The sequence below is a fragment of the Rutilus rutilus genome, assembly GCF_951802725.1.
Source record: "Rutilus rutilus genome assembly, chromosome: 24".
Classification (NCBI taxonomy): Eukaryota; Metazoa; Chordata; class Actinopteri; order Cypriniformes; family Leuciscidae; genus Rutilus; species Rutilus rutilus.
This window is the reverse complement of record NC_140228.1, coordinates 5,368,490-5,394,048: the sequence shown is the minus strand read 5'-3', so window position 1 is coordinate 5,394,048 and position 25,559 is coordinate 5,368,490. Positions and strand designations below refer to the sequence as shown.

At 37.5% G+C, this 25,559-nt stretch overlaps 2 protein-coding genes across 4 annotated transcripts in view; both read left to right on the top strand.

Moving 5' to 3' along the window:
- Positions 1-472: 472 nt before the first annotated feature.
- On the top strand, positions 473-10,302 carry telo2 (TEL2, telomere maintenance 2, homolog). Of its 2 annotated transcripts, none has more exons than XR_014626221.1 (21): positions 473-651; positions 813-1,149; positions 1,390-1,670; positions 3,525-3,593; positions 3,722-3,869; positions 3,950-4,052; positions 4,851-4,919; positions 5,010-5,151; positions 5,277-5,413; positions 6,125-6,222; positions 6,475-6,561; positions 6,654-6,742; positions 7,115-7,206; positions 7,294-7,410; positions 7,492-7,563; positions 8,014-8,178; positions 8,253-8,341; positions 8,438-8,488; positions 9,080-9,144; positions 9,222-9,337; positions 9,411-10,302. XR_014626221.1 is itself a non-coding variant. In XM_084399493.1 (21 exons), the coding sequence occupies exons 2-21, from the start codon at positions 851-853 to the stop codon at positions 9,521-9,523; spliced, it is 2,451 nt and encodes an 816-aa protein (XP_084255619.1). In that variant the 5' UTR covers positions 473-651; positions 813-850; the 3' UTR covers positions 9,524-10,298. The 2 variants fall into 2 exon arrangements, 1 of the variants encoding a protein (XP_084255619.1); XM_084399493.1 differs by having other exon boundaries at positions 8,438-8,537; positions 9,411-10,298.
- Positions 10,303-11,060: 758 nt separating this feature from the next.
- Positions 11,061-25,559, top strand: part of ift140 (intraflagellar transport 140 homolog (Chlamydomonas)) — a 30,384-nt gene continuing 15,885 nt past the window's right edge. The window contains exons 1-19 of one of the 2 annotated variants that reach the window (XM_084398227.1): positions 11,061-11,195; positions 11,800-11,957; positions 13,014-13,238; positions 13,320-13,441; positions 15,560-15,702; positions 15,780-15,955; positions 16,214-16,305; positions 16,397-16,503; positions 17,404-17,543; positions 17,678-17,881; positions 19,085-19,157; positions 19,248-19,339; positions 19,511-19,638; positions 19,722-19,839; positions 20,769-20,890; positions 20,982-21,120; positions 21,306-21,437; positions 21,602-21,637; positions 21,803-22,020. In XM_084398227.1, coding sequence (XP_084254353.1) covers positions 11,811-11,957; positions 13,014-13,238; positions 13,320-13,441; positions 15,560-15,702; positions 15,780-15,955; positions 16,214-16,305; positions 16,397-16,503; positions 17,404-17,543; positions 17,678-17,881; positions 19,085-19,157; positions 19,248-19,339; positions 19,511-19,638; positions 19,722-19,839; positions 20,769-20,890; positions 20,982-21,120; positions 21,306-21,437; positions 21,602-21,637; positions 21,803-22,020 — 2,414 coding nt within the window. In that variant the 5' untranslated portion in view covers positions 11,061-11,195; positions 11,800-11,810. The remainder of the gene's footprint in view (positions 11,196-11,799; positions 11,958-13,013; positions 13,239-13,319; positions 13,442-15,559; positions 15,703-15,779; positions 15,956-16,213; positions 16,306-16,396; positions 16,504-17,403; positions 17,544-17,677; positions 17,882-19,084; positions 19,158-19,247; positions 19,340-19,510; positions 19,639-19,721; positions 19,840-20,768; positions 20,891-20,981; positions 21,121-21,305; positions 21,438-21,601; positions 21,638-21,802; positions 22,021-25,559) is intronic. The other variant, XM_084398228.1, reaches the window with a different exon arrangement.

Sequence of the window (25,559 nt, the reverse complement as noted above, 5' to 3'; positions counted from 1 at the left end):
TAGACCACAAGACATCTTTTAAACTATCTTATTCAGGACAGTACTCAATAAATAAAAAACATGCAGTTTTTATGATTCCTCTTATTTTGTAGAAATAAAAAAAGGGATTATTTTGAAGTGCTGTTCAGTTTTTGGGAGATCAAATATGTTTTTATAAGGATTGATTAACTTATTGTTAATAAACTTTGCAAATGCAATAGCTACAATTAAAATTTTATTTATATAGCACATTTAAAACAACAGCCGTTGAACGAAGTGCTTTCCAGCAAATAAGTTAAACAATATAATATAACATAAACGATTTATTTTTATTTTTATTAACAATGAATTGGCATGCAACATTTATTTAAAAAAGATTTATAGTCCATTTCGTGATGTGGTTTTAAGAAGGTTAACATGCCCTGTTGCACCATCTAGTGAACTATTATGGAATAAATGGTTTCCGATAGGAACCTTTGTTCTGGCTATCTGCATCTACACGGACACGAATTAGAGCGCAATCACACGACTGATGTTGCGAGTTATTTCATATTTTGCTATATCGGAATGACTTTAAGCCTTTAACAAACTGAAGGCAGGAGTCGCTGTAACTATATAATTTATGTTACATTTTGCTATTCATAAAGGGTGAATTTGGTTATTCTATATGAGGTTTGTACATCTGCAGCTCTGATTCTTAAGTTACTGTAAATCAATGGTTTCATCTTATTTGTTAATTTAAATGATTATTTGACATAGAGGTTAGAATGATCAGGATATGAGTCCACCTGCCAAATGAACACAGTTGCATTTTGTTTATTATGTTGTCAAAGTGATGCTGCATTAAACTGGACCTCGGTTCCGTGACGTCATGGGGTCCGAGGTGCGACTGCAGGTGTGCTCGTGTTTGAGGACTCTCTCCAGCTCACGAGACTCCGGGGAGATCGTGCACGCGCTGCGCACACTCACGCACTACCTGGAGGACGACGAGTTCACGCGCCTACACTACACTCGCGCGCTTCAGGTGCTGGTGAGCGCGCAGAGCTCGCACTGGTTCAACAGATCACGTGATGATGATGAGGAGATCAAGAAGCTCTGGAATGAGATATTCCTCAGGGGTCCACCGGACCAAACACTCCTGCTTCTGTTGGACACCATCAGCTCCACAGGGTGTGTGTGAGAGACATCAAGATCTATCTGTCTGTCTGTCTGTCTGTCCTTCTATCTATCTATCTATCTATCTATCTATCTATCTATCGATCATTTATCTGTCCGATTGGTCTACCCATCTATCCATCTATCAATCTATCTGTCTAAGATATCCTTTATTATTTATGAATTAGTCATACATTTGCCTTTGATGGACAGGTTTAAATGATATACTCATGATGTGTTCTGTCTCGTACACAGTGAGAGTGCGGGTCTGGACCGATGTGTGTCTGTACTGGAGAAGTTCCTCTCTGCTGGTCGTCTCCAGGTGTTGCTGTGGTCCAGATGTGAGGGAGGTGGTTCCTATGCAGACACTCCTCAGCTGAGAGAGATCATCATTGGTCACCTTGCAGCTTTACCCTCCATCACCTCCAACCATCTGCCCACAAACACACCTGACGCCTTCCTGCCACAGCAGTACTACCCTCTGCTGGCCGCCAGCATACTGGACACACTGGAGAAGACATGCCACACTCTCAGAGGTATCACATGTTCAGGGCGGAGATACTTCTAAAGAAAAGAAGGAACACATATTTTAATGCGTCATTGCGACCACTGCATATTTTAAATGCGTCATTGCGACCACTGCATATTTTAATGCAACCACTGAATATTTTAATGCGTCATTGCGACCACTGCATATTTTAATGCGACCACTGAATATTTTAATGCGTCATTGCGACCACTGCATATTTTAATGCGACCACTGAATATTTTAATGCGTCATTGCGACCACTGCATATTTTAATGCAACCACTGAATATTTTAATGCGTCATTGCGACCACTGCATATTTTAATGCGACCACTGAATATTTTAATGCGTCATTGCGACCACTGCATATTTTAATGCGACCACTGCATATTTTAATGCGACCACCACTGCATATTTTAATGCGACATTGCGACCACTGCATATTTTAATGCGTCATTGCGACCACTGCATATTTTAATGCGTCATTGCGACCACTGCATATTTTAATGCGTCATTGCGACCACTGTATATTTTAATGCGTCATTGCGACCACTGCATATTTTAATGCGACCACTGCATATTTGAATGCGACCACTGCATATTTTAATGCGTCATTGCGACCACTGCATATTTTAATGAGTCATTGCGACCACTGCATATTTTAATGCGTCATTGCGACCACTGCATATTTTAATGCGTCATTGCGACCACTGCATATTTTAATGCGTCATTGCGACCACTGCATATTTTAATGAGTCATTGCGACCACTGCATATTTTAATGCGTCATTGCGACCACTGCATATTTTAATGCGTCATTGCGACCACTGCATATTTTAATGCGTCATTGCGACCACTGCATATTTTAATGCGTCATTGCGACCACTGTATATTTTAATGCGTCATTGCGACCACTGCATATTTTAATGCGACCACTGCATATTTGAATGCGACCACTGCATATTTTAATGCGTCATTGCGACCACTGCATATTTTAATGAGTCATTGCGACCACTGCATATTTTAATGCGACCACTGAATATTTTAATGCGTCATTGCGACCACTGTATTTTAATGCGTCATTGCGTCCACTGCATATTTTAATGTGTCATTGCGTCCACTGCATATTTTAATGCGACCACTGCATATTTGAATGCGACCACTGCATATTTTAATGCATTATTGCGACCACTGCATATTTTAATGAGTCATTGCGACCACTGCATATTTTAATGCGACCACTGAATATTTTAATGCATCATTGCGACCACTGCATATTTTAATGCGACCACTGCATATTTTAATGCGACCACTGAATATTTTAATGCATCATTGCGACCACTGCATATTTTAATGCGACCACTGCATATTTGAATGCGTCATTGCGACGACTGCATATTTTAATGAGTCATTGCGACCACTGCATATTTGAATGCGACCACTGAATATTTTAATGCATTGCGACCACTGCATATTTTAATGCGTCATTGCGACCACTGCATATTTTAATGCGACCACTGAATATTTTAATGCATCATTGCGACCACTGCATATTTTAATGCGACCACTGAATATTTTAATGCATCATTGCGACCACTGCATATTTTAATGCGTCATTGCGACCACTGCATATTTTAATGCGTCTTTGCAACCACTGCATATTTTAATGCGTCTTTGCAACCACTGCATATTTTAATGCGTCTTTGCAACCACTGCATATTTTAATGCGTCATTGCGACCACTGCATATTTTAATGCGACCACTGCATATTTTAACGCATCATTGCGACCACTGCATATATGAATGCATATTTGTTGTCTATCCGTCTTATTTTGCCTCACTCATGTGTATCTCTCTGGTATAGCGGGACGGAACTGCTCTCTTGAGTTTGTTGCTCAGGTGTTGGGAAAAGTGTGTATTCAAGGATACAGCTGTAAGTTTCTTTTTTAAACTTTTATAGGTTAGCTGCACTTTTTTGTAGTGAAACTAATTCATTTATTTTCATATTTCCACTGAATTATATGTCAGCCTGCATTAGTTTCTGTGTGCATGTTTTTGTAGCTCAGATATTTGAAATACTGGCCCCCCGGCTCTCGTCTCTGACCCGCGTGGACCCGCTGTGGCAGCGTGTGACGCAGAGACTCCTGGAGAACGTTCCGGAGAGGTGCACGGAGTGTGTCATCACAGGACTCATACGCTGCCTCAGCGGGTAAGAGAGTGTGCTTGATTCCAGAGAGCAGAATGTAGTAGTTGTTTGTTAGTCGACTCTAACTCATATGTGTGTTTCAGGGCCACTGCTGCGTCCAGGCTGATGGGAAACCTGGTGGTGACCAATAAGAAAGCTCAGTTTGTTCTCACTCATAAACTGTTATTGCAGCAGTACCAGCACCCAGTGAGTGGCAACAGAAAAGATTAAATGTCTCTAACCGCAGAACATATTATTAATAAACAAGAATGCTTCTTTCAAATCTTACAACCTTTACTAAAAAGTAATACCTTAGTTTTTGGGCACCATCATAATAGTAATTTGATCCTAAATACTATGGTATATGATTATGGTATTCAGTACCTTCATATTTACATCAAAGTACCATGGTATCCAGATTCCATAATTTCTCAATTTTGAAAGATTAACTTAAGTTTGGGGTCGCTAAGATTTTTTTTATTGTCTCTTCTGCTCACCAAGGCTATATTTGTTTGATCAAAATACAGTAAAACAGTAATATTGTGAAATATTATTACAATTCAAAATAACTGTTTTCTATTGTAATATATTTTAAAATATAATTTATTCTTGTGATCAAAGCTGAATTTTCAGCATCATTACTCCAGTCTGCAGTGTCACATGATCCTTCAGAAATCATTCTTCAGTTTCAGATTTTTGTGGATTTTTTTTTTTTTTTTTTAAGGATTCTTTGATGAATAGAAAGTTCAAAAGAACAGCATTTATTTGAAATATAATTTTTTTTTAACATTATAAATGTCTTTACTGTCACTTTTGATCAATTTAATGCATCCTTGCTAAATGAAAGCATTCATTTCTTGAAAGGAAATCTTATTGACCACAAACGTTTGAATGATAGTGTACATATGCATGAGATTAATAAGACGTTCTTTATTTGCATGACATGGACATTGACATTTCTTATTTTTCCTGTCTCTCTCGTTCTCCCCGTACCCTTGATCTCAGACTCGTTTGGTAAAGTCTGTTCTTGGTTATTTGGCTCTGGATTCCGAGCGCCGGATGCTGCTTAAACAGGTGTGATGATCTACCGTGGTAGTTGTGCTAATCAGTCATTTTTGTATGAAATGCAAAAGAAGTTGCTTAATGAGAAGTGTGTGTGTGTAGGTCCTTCGGAGTGTGTGTCAGGTGTGGTGTAACAGCAGTGCCGTGAAACACACGTCTGTGGAACAGCAGCTGTACGTCAGTAAAGCTTTACTGCTGTGTGTGACTTTACTCACCGATTCTGAAATACAAGAACTACGACAAGGTAATGCACAAGTGTTTGTAGATCTCAAATAAAGTTGTATCCAAATTATTTACAAAGATATTTTTCCACTTACCAGACTTTTAACTGCTCCGTTCTAGTGTATTATGAGGTTTTCTGTTCAACAGAGATGCTGCAGTGCATGCTGGGAGGTGTCCAGTGTCGTCTGGATAGCAATATTGTGCGTATTCGTCGGATGGGTATGGCCGTGGGCGAGTGTCTTAGCCATAAATTAGACGCACCTGGATCACAATTAAAATTTCAGGTGAGACACTTTTAAACTGTTTGAAATCGCCCCCTATAATCTCATTCACTATTCCCTACATTACTCCACTAATATAGTCCACTTGAAGAAGTGAATGAAAACGAGTGAGTGAATTCGGACACTGAGTGCACCGGGAGTGCTTCCACTTTTCCATAGTCTGTTCTTGTTGTTAATAATCATTTGAAACATAGCAAACTGGCAGCTCCAGAAGTAATGAAAAGATTTATCTTGCACTCTACCATTGAAACTAGCATATATAAACCAATTTAATAAGCAATTAAACATAATTAACCTGTTTGTAAAATGAATGGATGGATGTTTCAGCTGCGGCGCCATCTTCTGGTCAGTGCATTATGGGTATTCTCTAGCCGTTGAGCGTACATCAGTAGTGCACTCGTTGTTGCGGTGCATTATGGGATTAAATGAGTGCACTCAATAACATCCACTATGGTTTCGGACACCACTACAAACGACTGTCCTCTCAAATTGTGTCCTGTTATAGGGTATAGGGGCGATTTCAGACACAGCCAATGAAAACCTCTTCTGATGATGGATTACTGATCCTTACCAAACCTGAAAGCATCTTGCATATTTGCAGCAAGCTAAAGTTTTAGACGTGCCCATCATTACAACTGTGAACTTGAGATGGTTCATAGAGGGAATAAAACGTTTGACTGTTTTAATGCTAATTAAGCTGTTGTTCTGTGTCAGTATGAGCCGGATGAGGAGATCAGAGAGCTGAAGTCATTGATGGAGTCTGCATCTGTTGAGGAGGACGACGAGGAACATCAGCCTGATGCCTCCAGCAGGTAGAAGCACACCTCACTTTACCATATTTTCTGGTATATTAGTGGTATCTGAAATGTGCTGCAGCTTATACTCCCCTCACTCTGCATCAAATCTTATTTAACAGTATTCACAAAAGAACAATACAAGTATAAAACAAGCATAAATTATAGTTATAATAATAAAATGTGACTTGCATACTGATGTGACTTCACTGTTTGGCCATTTTGACCAAGTGTAACTTATTTTCTGACATCTGTATGACTTTGTTCCAGTCTTCAACCAGAGCCCAAAGTTCAGGGTTCAGCGGGTCGGTCAGTGACATCAGAGCCGGGTCGCGGGAGTGATTCTGAACTGGACAGGTACATCTACACCTACACTAAAAACACATGAGAACTGTACCTTTCTCTCTAATAACACTTCTCTTGAAACGACATCACTATTCTTTTTTAAGTGATGATGATCTGACTCCATATGACATGTCAGCTGATCAGGAGAAGAAGGAATCATCTCCGCCCCATTATGTCAGGGACTGTCTGGAAGGTGATCTAAAATCTAAATTATTTTAAATTATTTATGTAGTACTTTTATAGTTTTTTATTTATGGTTTGAATTAGATTTTATTTGTATAATTTCAGTTTTCAATTTATTTTTAGTTTAATTTTAAGTAATTTTGTTATGTGCTTTTGTCAATTTTATTCGTTTTTTTTTTTTTTTTTATGTTACTATTAGGTTTATTTATTTATCATTATTATTACTACTATTGTTCATCTTTTATATATATATATATACACACACACACACACATAATTAATGATAATAACCATGCAATCAAAGAACAGTCTAGTTATAATTCACGTTTTGTCTGAGAATATTTTCTGCGGTTATTGAATCGGCCGTATGTTTTACTTGCAGCGTTAATGTCGTCTGATGATGCTGACAGGGTTGAACTCAGTCTGCAAGTGTTGGACTCTCTTCTTAGGAAGAACGTGAAGGCCACACAAGAGGTCAGAGGTCATCACAGCAGACTTTTAATGACTGAAACTCTTGTGTATCTCACTACTCACTGGTTTGTCTGTGTGTATGTGGTATAGGTCAGTGTTCAGTTCAGTAAAGTGCTGCTCCACCTGGAGGACAGGTTCAACACGCCGCGCTTCCACTCGCTGCGGCAGAACGCCATGGTGGCCCTCACTGTTACCGACATTAAACCAGTAAGACATCAGACAGATGAGTACATCAGCTCAGCTCTACATAGATGCAGATGACAAGTGACCTCTTTTTCCTCTCTGTAGGTTGTAGAGTATTGGACGACAGAGTTCTACTCTCTCAACTACAACTTGAGACAGAGACTGGACATTCTGGAGGTCAGACTAATGTCAAAATACATTAGTATGTAGTATACACTGACATTAGTATGTACACTGACATACTTTCATCCTAAAATGCCATATTTATTCATAATTCATGTTTGCAATGATAGTTAAATGTTAGATTAGGTTCATTTTAATTACTGATGCTTATATATCTAGAGAGCAGCACAATTGTTTCCAACATTGATAATAGTCACAAATGTTTCTTGAGCAGCAAATCATCATATTAGAATGATTTCTGAAGGATCATGTGACACTGAAGACTGGAGTAATGATGCTTAAAATTCAGCTTTGATCACAGGAATAAATTACCTTTACAATATATTACAATAGAACACAGTTATTTTGAATTGTAATAATATTTAACAATATTACTGTTTTTATTGTGATGGAATAAGATTGTCAACTCCTAAACTAACTAAACGAACACCTCTACTCTTCCAGGTCCTTGCTCTCTCTGCCCAGGAACTGTCTGAGCCAATCAGGAATAAGCACACTGGAGCTCAGCCAATCACTGCAGGAACAGCTATAGAGCGATGTGATGACATCACACACTGGCGGCAGATCGTGGAAAAACGGATCCAGAGCAAAACCAGACGAATTAGCAAAGTGAGACAGCCTCAGAAAGGTGCTTATTACACATCAACAGCGATTTGATAACGTGTTGTGTTTGTTCTGCTCAGGGAGCGACTCAACCCGTCCAAGCTGTTCCCAACTGTTATGCTCCAGTCGCTGGATTTTTCTTCTTCCCGCTGCTCAGGAACTACGACAGGTCTCTTAGTGGTTAAATATTGTGAAGAACCATGTGACAATCATCTAGAATAGTGCTAAATAAACAATAAACAATAAAAATTCATGTCTCTTATAGGTTGCAGGTGACCTTTGACCTTCTGGGGAGTGATCATCTGGTGCTAGGAAGGTTGCTGCACACACTTGGGCTCCTCATGCACCTGGCCATCAATGCACCTGTAAAAGCATACACAAACACAATATGCATTACACAATATGTGCGCACTTAAACAAGCTACAGGATACAGTGCAATGCAATGCAATTATTTAGGAAGATCAAGCACATTGCATTGTGGGATAAAGTCTTCCAAAAATGATAGGGTTTTCCATGCATAAAAAAGATTTGCATGCCGTGCACACTCACAGTATTAATTATGAGCAGTATTATAGAATGCTAATTAAATAAATGAATGTTAGGGCTGTATAATTAATTGAAATAAAACCCAAATGGCAATATGGATTTAGAGTGATTATCAAATTGCAAAGGCTGCAAGTGCAACTTAATGAAATACAGTATATTGTTTTTTGTACATTCAATCATGAAAACCTATTTTAGTAGAGCCCAAAAACAAAATCAAGACTTTGAAAAAGGACCTAATATGGTCTCTTTAAAATGCCATTTAGATTTTTTTCTCAAATCATGCAACCCTATTATGAGCGATATATCCTTCATATATCCTTCACATATCCTTCATATAATCATTGGTGTCTTCTTTGTCAGGTTGCATCTCAAATGGGCAGAGCTCTGCTGGATTTTGTTTGGGTTGTGCGCTTCCACACTGACCAGTAAGTTTGTGTTCCAGTATGCATTATATTATATGCATATGCATGTCATCTCATGCTCTCTCTTGCTTTAACTGTAGGATGGTGAGGAGGGGTGTTATGTTTGCAGTGTGTGCTGTGTTTCTGAGCATGCCCAGTGAGAACTTGCTCACCGAGCTCGGTGACGACCTGATGGAGACCAGAGCCTGGCTAGCAGGTAGAGATGGTTTTTATGACTCTTTATATGTGTGAGTATTTGTATGTTATAATAAATGCGTTGTTATGTACAGATGTGGCAGAGAATGATTGTGACGCAGACTGCAGGAGTTTGGCGGTACAGAGTTTAATACTGTTGGACAAAAACCTCAAATCTCAGCTGCAGATCCCAGATACGGAAACATGACGAGTGCATCTCTCTGCTTCTGATGCCTCAGATATATTATCACTCGTGGCAAGAATAACAGGGGAATTTGCTCTGCACACTTTGCAGAGCAACAATAGAGATGCTGATAATATCACACACTCGTCTGGAGTTGTGAAGATCTGGAAGATTTTATGATTCTGACCTGATGCGTCCATAATTTATGTGGCATTGCTCTTTGGATTTCATGTACTTTGTTTTTGTACTTAACGTTTTAGTGACTGTAAAATAAAGAACTCTTTATGGACATTAATACTTCTGCCCTCAAAACAATTTTTTTTTACATATTGTGCTGTGATTTTTAGGGAAAAATCTCCATAATTGCTTTATAAATGGTAAAACAGAGCTCCGATTACTACACAGATTTCTAGATCAGAAGGTCAGAGGTTCTTGCTGAAGCTCAAAATGCTGTTTGAAATATTCTCAAATCATGACTGAACACACGATCATCAGGTTTTGTTCATGTAGCTGAGCTCCAGTGCTGATGGAAAAAGAAAAAGAATGTAAAATTAAGGAATTTTCAATGGTGATCTCATTCTTCTGGACCCTGCAATATGAATGCAATAAGAATATGAAATTAAATTCATTTAGAATTTTTTTTTTTTTTTACTTTCAATTCAAACCAGCTAATGTGCCTCAAGAAATTAGACAAGCTTTCTGATTGCTATTGCTTGCTCTGTCATTATGATTGTATTTTAGTTTTACTTTTCTGATTGTTATCTATACATGAAATACATTTAAAAGGTCAAGTCCATCCGGATGAAGCTGGGAGTTTAAATAATTAATTTACGTTATTGTTATTATACTGGACGGACTGTCTGTAGTGCTCCTCAAATTTACTCTGGTGATGCCTAACCTCCTCATTTTTTTTGTACTAGAATTAAAGCATATTTCTCTGTAAGCATTTTAGCAACAGACATACAGCAGTGTCACCAAATCCGACAAGGCAGCATATCAAGTTACCTAAATCTGTTACCCACCACTATTTCTTCCAGAATGGCTTTACTTTGTTTCCCAAATTCACTCTGGTGATGTAACGTTATTTCTTTTATTTCCTAGAAATGCACAGTAGCATACATATAGCAAGTTCACCTATTCCCAAAATTGGCAGTGTAACAGATTACCGAAATCCGATACCCCCCTTTATTTCACATAGAATGGCTTTATTGTTACCCAAATTCACTCTAATGATGTCTAACCTTCTGTATTTAATATATTTGAAAGCATTTTGCTCTGATGTGAAAAGCAACAGTCATACAGCAGGGTCAGCAAATCCGACAACAGCGTAATTTCACACAGGACGACTTTGTTGTCACTCAAATTCACTCTGGTGATGTCTAATCTCTCGGTTACCCTAATGCCCAAATCCGATTAGATTTGTTCTGACTCCGAATCACATGTGCTGAAACCATAATAACAATTATCCATTATACTCGCTTCACCTCATTGGTTGAGACGCAACACACGCGTTTAGCCCCGTCCCCTCGCGCTTCTTCCTCTCGGCGTTGTCTGGGCAACCGAAAGAGACGCTTCACGGCTAAAGGCGCGTCGTAAACCTCGAAGGGCTAATTTCATTTTTTATAGTCAAAATCATACATATGCTGCGCGAAAAACACACGGTCATAACGGCAGTGCTGAGCGGAAGAGGTCTCAGGTAAATTATTTAAACAGTCGTTATCCGAAGCGTTTTTAAAGCGGCAGGCCTCGGTGTGGATTAGCTAACACAGCTAGCGGTAGATTTACTACGTTAACATGAAACAGATGTAAACAACATTCTTGCATTACATTTCGCCAATGACATTTAAAAAAGCACAAGATATCTCCACAATAGTTTCCCCAGCTGTAGAAATGCATCTTATCTATCTACAACTTTATCAGAGCAGCAAACCGTTAACTTTGAGGAGTCACACCTATGTAGAAATACCATGTTTTGCTCATAGTAACATGCTAATACCATGTTTTTGGATACTACCATAAAGAAACCATGTTAAGTACACTACAGAATCATTTAAATACGGATGTGTATGGATATGGTAAACAACACAGTATGTATCAAAATACCATGGTATCATCTGATTCCTTCACTGTACCATAGTACCACCACAGTACTTTTCAATTTGGGCAGTTAGCCACACTAAACCATCTAGAGATGTAGTAGCTGTCATATTTAAGGTTCTCAATTAATATTTTCAATAGCAGATGACTGCTGTAAGATGTGCTTTATGATATTAATACAGGCTAATCATTCTTTTTTGTAGATCTGTAAGTCATGGCTGTGTATTTTGATCACCGTGTGGAGGCCCCTGACAGCAGTGGAGCAGCGGTCCTCATCTCATGGCACTCCAGTGTGTGTGTGCTGGCCGTGGGCTCTGTGAATGCCTCCAGCGGGGGCTGTGTGGATCTTTACCTGCAACAGGTGTGAGATGATCTCTGCACACACACTCTCACTGCTTGTTCATGCATTCTCTGCAATACTCAGACAACTTTATAAACGAAACAATAATGTACGTTTGCAGCAATACAGTAAATACACAGCTGTTTAAAAGTTTTGTTCGTTTAGATTTTTTTATGTTTTTGAAAGATACTACCATAAAGAAAACATTATGTTAAGTACACTACAGAACCATTTAAATACCACTGTGTATGGATATGGTAAACACACAGTATGTATCAATGTTCCAAAATACCATACCATGGTAAATGTATTAGATTTATTTGATCAAAAATGTAAAAATTATTGCAGTTTAAATAACGGTTTTGTGAATATTTTTTAAGATGTAATTTATTCCTGTGATATACATTAAAAAGTTTGGGTTATGTTTAAGAAATACAGGAAGGATCCATTAAATTGATAAAAAGTGACAGTAAAGACATTTATAGTGTTAAAAAAGATTATATTTGGAAATAAATGTTTTTTTTTTTTTACTTTCTATTCATCAAAGAATCCTGAGAAAAATATATCACAGTTTCCATAAAAATATCAAGTAGCACAACAACTGTTTTTAACGTTGATAATAAATGTTTCTTGAGCAGCAGATCATCATATTAGAATGATTTCTGAAGGATCATGTGACACTGAAGACTGGAGTAGTGATGCTGAAAATTCAGCTTTGATCACTGGAATAAATTACATTTTATAATATATTCACATTGAAAACAGTTATTTTAAATTGTAATAATATTTCACAATATTACTGTATTTACTGTATTTTTGATTAAATAAACGCAGCCTTGCTGAGCATGAGAGACGTCTTTCAAAAACATAAAAAAATCTTGAATATTCCAAACTTTTGATCAGTAGTGAATGTATTGTTTTATTATTTCAGACCTAACCTAAATAAATAAATAGTTAACATAATATTTAATAGTTCACCAGAGATTGCTCTTTTCAATTCCAAAATTCTTTTATGAAATAGTATCAGTGATGACGTTGAATATGCTCTGTAATATATGTGTGTGTCTGTGTCATTAGGGAGAGCATGTTGAGCTGTGTCATGTGGAACGGGGATTCAGCCCTTCGTTGTTGCAGTGGCACCCGACTAAACCCCTGCTGGCGGTGGGGTGGGAGACGGGCGAGACCATTCTCCTCTCACACCCCTCCGGAGAACACACACCCCTGTCCAACAACACACACACCGCCTGCATCACAGTGCTGGAGTGGAGCAGTAACGGCAGCAGACTGGTCACGGGGGATCAGGTCACACATATTCACTTCCATTGCATACGTATATTTAAATATACATAATGTAATAAATGCTAAAGTGAGTGTATGTTTCAGGCAGGTGTAATGGCGGTGTGGAGACTGGACGCTAGAGGGAAACTGCAGGGATCTCCTCTGATTAAACATGACTACAGTAAACCACTGACGTGCTGCATCTTCAGACCTACAGCGCCTGCTGAGTGAGTCTCGTTTAACCACATCAATACCATGAACAGTTTAGTGTCAGAAATGATCTAGCTGGACTAGAGAGGAAGTTTTAAGTTGTATTTCAATTAAATTGCATGTGAATCATTACTGTGAACTGACTGGATCTTTGACCTTAGTTTCTCTTGTGAAAAAGAAGTGCACTTAAATGTATTGAATGTGCACTTGTTGTGTAGCTTAAACATCTATTAAATAAAAAAAACTGTACTTGCAGATAATATAATATTAATGAAATAAAAGGCCACTTAAGGGGTTAGTTTACCCCAAAATGAAAATCACCCTCATGTCGTTCCAATCTTCAGAACACAAATGAAGATCTTTTTAATGCAGTCTGAGAGCTTTCTGTCCCTCCATGTACTTAGACTGCACTTTCATGACTTAAGTAGACTTTAAAGTAAAACTTGTCATTTGACAATTATTACAAAGTGCACTTTTTAAAAGTACATTTTAAATCATTATGTTTTAATAATCTTTTTGTCATGCTTTTATTTAAATGCATTGACTAACATACTAAAGCACATGTAAAGTACTTGATTATAATTTGAACTGTGTTTTTTGATATTACATTTAAAGTTAATATATTGTCAATGTACTAAATTGCAACTTGATCATACAAATGTGCCATTACAAATATATTTAAATACATGACAGACAAGTTTTATTTGGAATGACATTAAAATATATTTTAGTTAACCTTAAAGGCACAATATGTAACTTTTTTGCTTTAAAAATAGCAAAAATCACTATATCTATGTTATATATTTTTTTTAGTTGTGTACTTACATTATCCTGACTGTTTCCATGTTTCCAAATTTGTGATTTAATTCGAAGACACGTCCCGTTTCTTTATTTCCGTTTTGTCGCCGTCAGTGTCGTCATATCCGCGTTGTCCCTGGTTTCTGCTCGTACTGCCATAGCAACCAGAGCCCTCTGACAGTAACCAAGGCGACAGGCGTGGACAACTGTGTAGTTCGCAATGTCTATTTGCACGCTGTTGTTGTTTCGTTCAAACATTATGGACCATGGCAAGCAGACTTTGGATAAAAAAGGAGAACTAAACCGAGAATCAATATCAGCGCGGTGTTTTCGAGATGCCGAGAGCTCCACGTCCGAGACTTCGACCGCTCCTACATGTACTTTATTAAACAGGTGAGCACATTTACATAAAACTAATCAATGTTATATAGTTCAACAATGATAAAATGTTAGAATATGATCTGTATGTTATTCTAATGTTGATCTAGCTTACAGCTAGTCTCATACAGACAAACTAACACATACATTTCAGCACAATCAAATGCAGTTTAGTGTGCTAGTGTAATGTTAGACCAAGTGAAACAGCGCTGCGTTACCTCACAAGTTTAATTTGTCTAATAAACTGACCTGTAAGTAGTAATTCTGCACTTGGGTGTAGTTCGGTAGAATGAAATGTCCATATTCCTTTTATATCCGCGGGACTCGCGTCGCGTGTGGAGCTGCTAGCTGTCTCTTAGCAATCCCGAACTGCTTCATATCACAGTCATGATAAAAACATCGATGTATTCACTCATCCATAAACATTATTAGATCGTTTGGCTTGACGTTGACGACAAGATCCATAATTCTTAGCAAATGTTGCGTCATCAAACTACGCCTTTGTTATTGTAAGAGGTTAGCGACCCCTAGTGGCGAAAAAGATTACATACTGTACGTTTAAATGCTTTTCAGTATATTCGGCTGTACACTTTAACCATATTTCAAAAGCAATAGAAGTAACTATGTAATTACACATGAATATAGATTTAAGTGCTACTTAAGTGGGTCAAAAAGCCATCTAAATTTCAGCTAATTGCATTTTATATAAATGCAAACTATAATACGTCTTCATTTAATTGCAAGTAACATGCAATTGAGTGTCTGAAAACATTACATTAAGTTTCTTTTAAAGTAAATTATTTCTGTTAGAAGTACTCTTTTTAAAAGTATGCTACAGTTTACCTCTTTTTCACAAGGGTTGCTACACTGTGTATCCACTTCTTATTGTTAGTTGCTTTGGTAAGAAAGTATCTATCCGTTTTAAGTATCCTACTGAGTGTGTTTAAATATTTCTGTAGGGACGTGGCGATGCTGGCCCGCGCTGCTGTTAGCGGGGATGAAAGCGCTCTGGACATGTTTAACTGGAAGAAGAGCAATAAAGGAGCAGTGTTTGCGCTGGGATCACAGGAAGGACTGGCCTTCTACATCAGTGCAGCTGATGGTGAGAGACACAGGACGTTTACTGATGATGATGGACAGTCGCTCTGGGTTTGTTCTAACCGTGTGTGTGTGTTTTAGGGAGTGTGTACAGCGTGGATGAGCAGGCGCGCAGTGTGGCGTTGCTGTCTGTTGAGAGTGCGGTACAGAAGATGTGGTACTCTAAGAGGAGAGCTGTTCTCGCCGTGGTGACTGAATCTCTGCTGCTCTCTCAGTTCAGTGTTGGGCCAGAAGGGTTCACTCAGGAGATCAGTAAGGTAACAACCAATCAGATAACACCTCATATACAAGGGCTTTACGAAAACAGCCAATCAGATATCAGTATACTGCCGCAAAAAAACAGACAAGCGTCAGATTACTGAGATAAATGTGTGTGTGTGTGTGTAAGTGTTATTTTAATAGTATTAAGATACGGTTATAGTATCTCAATAATAAGTTTAAGTTTAAAATAAGTTTTTTTTTCATATATTTTATTTCAGTTTTAGTTAACTGTAATAACCCTGGTGTGTGTGCAGGTGAAGCTCAGTAGCAGAGGTGGACAGCACACAGACATTGTGTGGACAGAAAATGGTTTGCTCATCACAGCATCAGGAGAACAACACATCAGGTTATCATCAGATTTTAGTCTTCTGTGTTTGAAAGCCCTGAAATGTTCTCAGTTTTCTGATGGTGGTGTGTGTGTGTGTGTTTGTGTGTAGGTTGTGGGATGTGGAGTTGGATGATCATTACGCTCTGTCGCTGGATGAGTCTCTGGGCTTTGAGAAAGGAGAGCTGCTCAACTGTGTGTCCTTTTGCATTTCTAAACGTAAGACTTTCACTGTGACAACTCTATCTGTATATATCACTTATCTGAAATAGAAAGCTTTTGTAACATTATACACTACCGTTCAAAAGTTTGGGGTCAGGAAGAATTTTAATAAAAACAATTTTTTGGAAAGAAATGAATACTTTTATCTTGACATTTTTTTTTTTTTCAACATTACACATTTTCCTTGAGCAGCAAATCAGCATATTAGAATGATTTCTGGAGGATCATGATGTGTCACTGAAGACTGGAGTAAAAAATAACATTTTAAAATATTGAAATAGAAAAAAGTTATTTAATTGTAATAATTTTTCACAATATTACTGTTTTTACTGTATTTGGATCAAGTAAATGCAGCCTTGGTGAGCAGAAGAGACTTCTTTCAGAACATTAAAACATCCTACCGATCTAAAAGTTTTGAACAGTAGTGTATAATTAATTAAGTTTAACGTTTTTACCCCATTTGCAAATAGATTTGTTATGCAGAAATTTTAATCTAACACAAGTTTTGATACATTTTTTGCAAAAACTAGAAAAAAAGTATTATGTAGTTTAGTTATCAAGTAAATATGTCTTGTTTTAAAGATATTTAGATATTTGTACTAAAAGAAAATCACAAAAATATCATATTTGATAGAATGAGTTCTTTATGATCCGGTAAAGCATTGTACTTGCAACGCGAAGGTCATTAGTTTGATTCCCAGGGTGTGCTTGAGCTGATAAAACATATAGCTTAAATGCACTGTATATACCTTTAGATAAAATATTATGTAAATGTGCATATGATTTTATGCTCATCATTTTGACATGCTTGACTTGTATGTTTAATTTGAATGGGATAAGGAAATGTTTAAGGCTATATGTGTTTTTATTCAGAACTAATCTGATCTTCATTTGCAGAAGTTCTTGCGGCTGGTACCAGCATGGGGCGTGTTGCTCTGTGGCACATGGTGACGGTGAGCGATCAGAAAGGTGACACAAAAACACAGTGGAAACTCCAGACACCAGCAGAGGTGGAAGGAAACATCTCACAGCTACAGGTACAGCATTCTTCTGAGGTGTATTCGGGGATATTTCCTGTTAAAAATACCAATAATGTATATGAACTCATTATAAATATAACATGAATTACTAGCATGTCTGAAGTCTCTCTCCCGTGTCTGTCTGTCTGCAGTGGGGCTCGAGCTCTCATCTGTTGGCCGTCTGCAGCAGCAGCTGTGTGGTGATCCTGTCAGAACATGTGATGTGTTCTCATTACAGCCAGCAGATAGCAGCAGTGCAGCTCACACCAACACAGCTCAGCCTGGCCAACTTCAACACCAACACACACATCACCTTCCACACAGACACACACATCAGAGCCGTGCAAGTCACCAAGGTAACCCATTCACACAAATCCCTTTTCTAGTCTTTCCTCGTTCTAATTATCACCTCATTCTGCAAACATATTGTAATGACTTTACCATAAACATTCAAGAGTCAGCATCATTGTTCACAAGATAATATTGTAGACTCAGTCTTTTTTAATGCCAGATCAGTGAAATTTATTTCCACGATTTCGCAGAACAAGAAAATAAATGTATATATAAAATAAAAAATATATACAGACCATTTCCAAAAAGTTTATTTATTTCCATAATTCCATTCAAAACGTTAAACTTCCATAGATTATAGATTCAGGGCCCACAACTTAAACAATTTCAAGTATTTAGTTGTTTATTTGTACATAATTTGGGCTTCCAGCTCATAAAACCCACAAAAACAGGATTTCAAAAAATTTGAATATTACATGAAATCACACAGTAATTACACAGTGATACCATGGTCATTGAACCAGGTTTTGGTTATTTTGGCAGTGTGGGCAGGTGCAAATCCTGCTGGAAAATGAAGTCAGCATCTCCATAAAGCTTGTCTGCTGAAGGAAGCATGAAGTGCTCTGAAAATGTCCTGGTAGATGGCTGCGTTGAGTGGACAGCACAGTGGACCAACACCAGCCGATGACCAACACAGACTGTGGAAACTTCACACTGGACTTCAAGCATCTTGGATTGTGTGCCTCTCCATTCTTCCTCCAGACTCTGGGACCTTGGTTTCCAAATGAGATGCAAAATTTGCTCTCATCAGAAAAGAGGACTTTGGTCCACTGTGCTTTATTAAATCCAGAGTCAACGCAGCCGTCTACCAGGACATTTGCAGAGCACTTCATGCTTCCTTCATTTCCCAGCAGGATTTGCACCTGCCCACACTGCCAAAATAACCAAAACCTGGTTCAGTGACCATGGTATCACTGTGTAATTACTGTGTGATTTCATGTAATATTCTAATTTTTTGAAATCCTGTTTTCGTGGGTTTTATGAGCTGGAAGCCCAAATTATGTACAAATAAACAACTAAATACTTGAAATCGTTTAAGTTGTGGGCCCTGAATCTATAATCTATGGAAGTTTAACGTTTTGAATGGAATTATGGAAATAAATAAACTTTTCCATGATATTCAAATTTTTTGGAAAGGGTCTGTACATTTATTATATTTAATATGTATTCATATGCAAAATAAATCGACGTTATTTGTGTTTCTACAGGATCTGGTTGCGGTGTGGAATGGGAAATGTATCACAGTGTATGAGCCATCAGGACAAACACTGCACAGCACAGGTACTAATACCACATGACAGATGTGCAGCACCACAAAATCTGACAGTACTGGAGTCATTTTCTGATGAATTCTGTTGTTGTTTTCATCAGGTTCTTTCCAGTGTGAGTCTGCTGCTCTTGCGTTACATGATGAAAACATTTATACCATAGAACCCAACCGCGTCCAGATCCGCACACCACAGGTACACACACACACACACACACACACACAGAAGTGATGTTCTTAAACACACTAATGCACACAAACTCTACACTCACGTCCACATTCTTTAACATATGAAAATACACATTGTACACAGTAAATGTTCACATTTCCAAGTTTGTGTTTCTTAAGTGTATGTGTGTGTGTCCAGGGCACAGTGAAACAGTTGCTGGTGTTTTCTGAAGTGGAAGGAAACCCGACACTGCTGAGTGTGTGTGGGTCTCACCTGGCTGTGGGAACAGATACGTCTCATGTCAGAGTCTTTAACCTCACACGCAGGTAAACATACACACTCAGTTCTACACAAACATGTGTAAATGTATATGAGTGTATAATGTGTGAGTGTGTGTTTGTGTGCACAGGGAGGCCAAACCCTTGGGCGTCACAAAGAACCTCTGTGAGCTCATTCCTGACCTGGGCGCTCTGAGATCAGTCAAATGCAACGCCAGCGGCAGTCAGCTGAGCGTCCTCGTTACACAGGTACAGAAAAAGACAGCATATAATGGAAAACAGGATTTTGCTCTTTTGAATTACAAGTTTGATGCTCACAATGAAAGTCGACCAAGATCATTTTTTGAAACTTGCAGAAATGCAGCAAGTTGAAAATGGTCATGAAAAATTGAATTATGGCTGTAAGAAACCTTGACTAAATAATCAAAAATTGTGTGATTTAGAATTTTAGATCATTTAATTTAGTGCTGTCAGCGCAATTACTTTTTTAATTAATCACACCTATCATTAAAATTTGAATATCCAAATTAATGTAGAAGCAACATGAAGATGGTGTATTTTTTTATTTGTTTAATGGCATCTTTTTAAGAAGTATTATGAAGTATAGAGAACTAATACTGCTACTGATGTCTCTATTAAATGGATTTTTTTCTCAATTTCTAGGGATGAAATTTGTAATTATAGCCATTCAACATTACAGTATAATTGAAATCCATCGTTTTCAGGCTTTTTTAATATGCTTAAAAATATTATAACAACCTTTAACTTAAGTGAACTTAAAACGATCTTCATATAACCCCACTATAATCAATGTCACATTTAGTTGTGCCTTTAATATAGTGTGTTATAGTGTAAAATAGTGATTTTTCTGTCCCTGTCAATGTCAGCTCTCTCCGTTTGAAAGAAAACTGTCAGTTAATTTTACCTGCACTTAGTTTTAGTGAAACTAAGAGCATGTGAGAAATAATGTCAGTAAGTATTTACAACGTCAGTAAGTATTTACACTTAATTTCACACTTAAACCTGCATGTCTCAATCATTGAGATAAGCAAATTACTGACAGAATCACAAACCAGCAGCCAAACAGAGCTTGAAACACGCTATAGATAGATCGATAGATCCTTTAATTTGTATGTGCGGGTTTTGCCAATGTCTGTGTTGTGTTTTGTGCATCGTAGGTGAACGGGCGGCCGGATAACAAAGTGTATTTCTATGACATCGAGCTGGATACGCTGTCTTACTTCGACTTTTTCACAGGGAGGCCAGAGAGCAGTCTCGCACTGTCCGACGACAGTCAAAGGTACCGTTGCGTGGTCTCACAGGAACAGAGATGATGCAAGTGCATAAAAATAAGCAATCTTTCATTGTGAAAAATTTTATTTAAATTTAAGAACTCGATGTGAGGGGGAGTTGGCCGCCCGCTGCCCTGTTTCTCAGTTCTGGGACGAGAATGAGCCACGTCTGTTTGTGTGTGAAACAGTTCCTGTGAACTCTGACCTCCTCAGAAGTAGCCAATCACAAACAGAGAAGGTAAAACACTACATAATGAAAATGAAATGAATTAGTTTAACCTGTTAACTGGTCTTTATATATATATATAATTTTTACACATTTAAATTTTATTTCTTGGAATTTGAACATTTTATACTGAATGCATTATGAGGGCTAAATAAATGAGTTAAAATATACTTAAAACATTTTTTTTTTCCTGACAGGAGGACGTGATGGTGGTGACGTTCTTTGTGACACAGGAACACGGTCTCCTCCTGCAGGACTCGCAGCCTAAACCAGCTACGCTGCTCTCTCTGCTGGCTCTAGATACACCGTATTACTATTATATTTGTAAGGTACGAACACACAGGAACCCTTCATTCCCGTCTTCCTGCTTCTCTGTGAATCTGTATGCATCTCTATTTCTCACCCCTTTACATACACTTTTCTGTATTTCTTGCATGCATCCTATTATTTTTCTTATTCTGATTTTCCTTCTGACTGTCCTGCTGCTCTTAAGCTCTTATTTCGGAGGGGAGGACTCGTTCTCCCTGAAGTGAGTACCATCACAATCGCCCAGTGTTCACGTGGCAAAAGAATCATCCATTTGATTCACGTCACTCTTTCTCTCTTCATTCACCTTTCTGAATTTGGTTCAAAAAGAGTGTTTGCGTTCTGCTAAAGGTTTATCGTTAATGAATGTTTCTCTCTGTCCTCTCAGCTGTGTGAGGGTGGAGATCAGGGCCAGGCGGTCTCGACTCCCGCCGAAGCGCCCCAGGTGCCGTCGGCCCCTCAGATGGTGGTACGACGAGCCCTACGAGACTTTGTGGGGTTGGAGAGCTGCGAGAAGCAGACCCGAGACGCCATGCTGAACTTCAGCTTCTACCTCACTATAGGGGACATGGACGAAGCATTTAAAGCCATCAAACTCATTAAGAGGTACATGTACTCGTGCACTCACATCTTACCAACAAGGTTGAGGTTTATCAGTGTTTGAGCTTTTGAGTTGATCAGAGTATGTTCAAACCTCACAAGAGCTGATCTGTGAACTTGTGACCTTGAACAAGATACAACCTCAAGTTACTCCAAAACAACAGAACCTATAAGAAGTGTATGTCTAAGTCACTTCAAGGTCTTTTGAATCACTTTTTTAAATCATAAGAAATCAGATTTCACACATTTAGGGACACTTTTTTTCATTCAACCTGCTCTACTTTTTAATTGTTTTTCTATGTAAATGTGCTAGAAAGATGTCTCGGACTGTGCATGAGTACCACATTTTAAGACGCCATGTCAGGTTAAAAGTAGTTTAAAAAACCACACCTTATTTTCCATTTAACAGCGCCAAACTGCTTCAGATGTCAGCACTTATTTTTTGTACATATCAAAGTACTTCTACTAATGTACATATCAAAGACTAGATATCGTGTGATCTTTAGTATATGAAATTATAGTTTGTGTGATAATAGATGTTGTGTTTTTATACCTAGTGAGCTGCCTACATGAATTTAATGGCCAAAAAACTACTGTAGTGGAAGATTCTGATATGTATAGAGCAGGATGATCGATTGCCGATTAAAAACTATTAAAAATGTCAGTGATTAAAATAAAGATTAGATGAAAAACCTAAAAGCTTAACAAATTACAAATGTTTCCTTGACAACTAACTGATATAAAATGTTAAAAGTAAAATAATTAAATGACTAAGAAATAAATATCAGTTAATGCTAAATATAAATATATATGTGTATTTATATATATATATATATATATATATATATGTAAATAAAAAAAGCTACATAATATAGTATTATATAAATAATAGTAAAGTAACACTGCTCAGAATTCTCAAACTATTTAAAAACGTCAGCAGATGAAAGGTAATTGGCTGATGCTGATAATCTAAAAAAAAAAGAAATATTTTCTAGGTTTTGAAACACAAACACGAGTCGCTGTGAGTGAGTGAAACATCCTCTGCGTTCTGCCTGCCTGCATTCTGGGTGTGTGAGGAGGAGGACGTGCCAGATGGCATGCTTACCATTGACCAGCCATTACAGTGAATGTTATGAAAATGATCTTTATCATAAAAATGATTTACTAATGATAAATGAGGTAACGGTGAGGCCAGACATATATATATTGTATGTGTGTTGTCATTGGTTTCAGACAATACAAAATGCAGTTCCAGTCATATTTCCAGAGAGGATATAGTGATCTAAACAGACACGCACACACACTGCCGTCTCCCGGTTTAAATCAAATACACAGAAAGGGCTTTGTGTGTTTCATGTTTATAATGGGAATTGTAATTGTACTTCGCGTGCTTGTAAGGTTACTGGTGTTTATATGTAGGTGTGTGTAGCGGCTTCCCAAAAGACGCCTTGTGTGTATGAGAGGACTACCGTAAAAGACACAGATTTCCATGACTGTATGGGGTGTGTGTACTGTACATTCCGGCTGTATTGTTTTAGTTCATTTTAGCAACAGATGAAATGCGGAGGAGAGGAAAAGAGCTTGAGCTGAGTGATCTATTGATTCCTATCTTTAACAATTAAATTCTCAAGAACCGTGACGGATCCCTGTAACACGGACTGTCAGATTTTTTTTTAATGGCCTTCTTTAGAAGGTTAGGCTAGTTCACCTAATAGTGAAAATTCGGTCATTTATAATATATATGCACCTTCATATCATTTCAAATCTGTATGATTTTCTCGAAACAATAAAAGCAAGTGATCAGAAGCTGTGAAGCTCTAATTAAGAATTAAAAGGCACCTTAAAAGCATGATAAAAGTATTTTCCTTATGACTTGTGTGCTATATCCCTATCAGTAATACACACAAATATATTCAATATGGCATATCAAGATACATCATATTTGCAAGTCATGTTGCCACGCCATGTATGAATGAGGAAGCAAGGTTTCAGAATTGCAACAGAAAAGAAATGTTTGAAGTTCGGAGCTATTGTATGACTTCAAAAGACTTGGAATATAGTGCACGCGTCATATGCACCATTTTTATTATACGTTTTGGTGCTTTTTTGGTCTTATTTGGAGATTGACAAGACAAACCCTGGTGACTTCATGCTTTCACTGTATGGGAAAGAGCAAGTGTGAATACGATAAAATTGACCAAAGCTGATTTCTTGATAAATTATCAATAAAATAACTAAGAATAAAAAGCAAGAATATCAGCTCACCATGTAATTCATATGCATATATTAATAATATGAATGTATGATGTGTCTATATACAGCTCCATTTAAACGTTTTTTTATGTTATTTAAAAGAAGTCTATTATCAAAAATACAGTAAAAAAGTAATATTTTTTTAAAGATATTATTACACTTTAAAAATAAGTGTTTTCTGTTGTGATATATTTTAAAATGTAATTTATTCCTGTGATCAAAGTCCAGTCTTCAGTGTCACATGATCCTTCAGAAATCATTCTAATATGATGTTTGTATTAATGTACTATTATTATTATTATGTTGAAAACAGTTGTGCTGCTTAATATTTTTGTGGGAAACGTGCAACTTTGTGCATGACTAAGGGATAGTTCACTTAAAAATCAAAAATGTTGTTTATATACAGACTTGAAACAACATGAAGGTGAGTAAATAATGATAGGAATTTTATTTTCATGTGAATAGTTTCTGTGCATGTAGTAACATTAATTAGCCTCATGTTATCGTTATCCAAGTGTCAGTCTGGAATCAGGGGGTCACCTTAGTGTGTGTGTGTGTGTGTGTGTGTGTGTGTGTGTGTGTGTGTGTGTGTGTGTGTGTGTGTGTGTGTGTGTGTGTGTGTGTGTGTGTGTGTGTGTGTGTGTGTGTTTGTTTGTCTCCATTCATTTCCTCTCATTCAGACTGTCCTTGACTCTGTGCTCACCGATCTCACACACACACACACACACAGTCAATCCCAGAACAACCCTTTTGTGTGTTGAATGGCTTTGTTTATTACTTCAATAATATTATATCAGTCCCGCTCAGGGTGAAATGTGAAATTTTATACTTAATATACCTCTGTATTATACACATATATGGGTACCACAGGCACAGGTTAACAAATATTGTGTCTACTGTATACTGAACTGATATAGTTCCAGTTTATCATACAATTATGACCAGTTTCAGATCATCTCCTTCTTAATGGTTACTATGCAGAGTTTCCTCATTGGTGTCTTGTAGAGTATATAATATCTGATGAATCGTCACATGGAGATGTATGGAGATAAATGAACAGGCAGAAGTCACTAAAATAATTTTGGTACCAAATGCCCAGACCTGCACAGAATCTGCTCCACCAGATTTCCATCTCATCTCCTCCAATATTCCTTAGATTGAATATTTTGGAATATTTTGGAATAAATTTGATAATACTATCAACTCTGTTTAACACATTTTACCATATTTGGGTGTCATATCTCCTCACAGTAAAGAAAAGATGAAAATTTTGTTTAAACAAAATGAAGCAA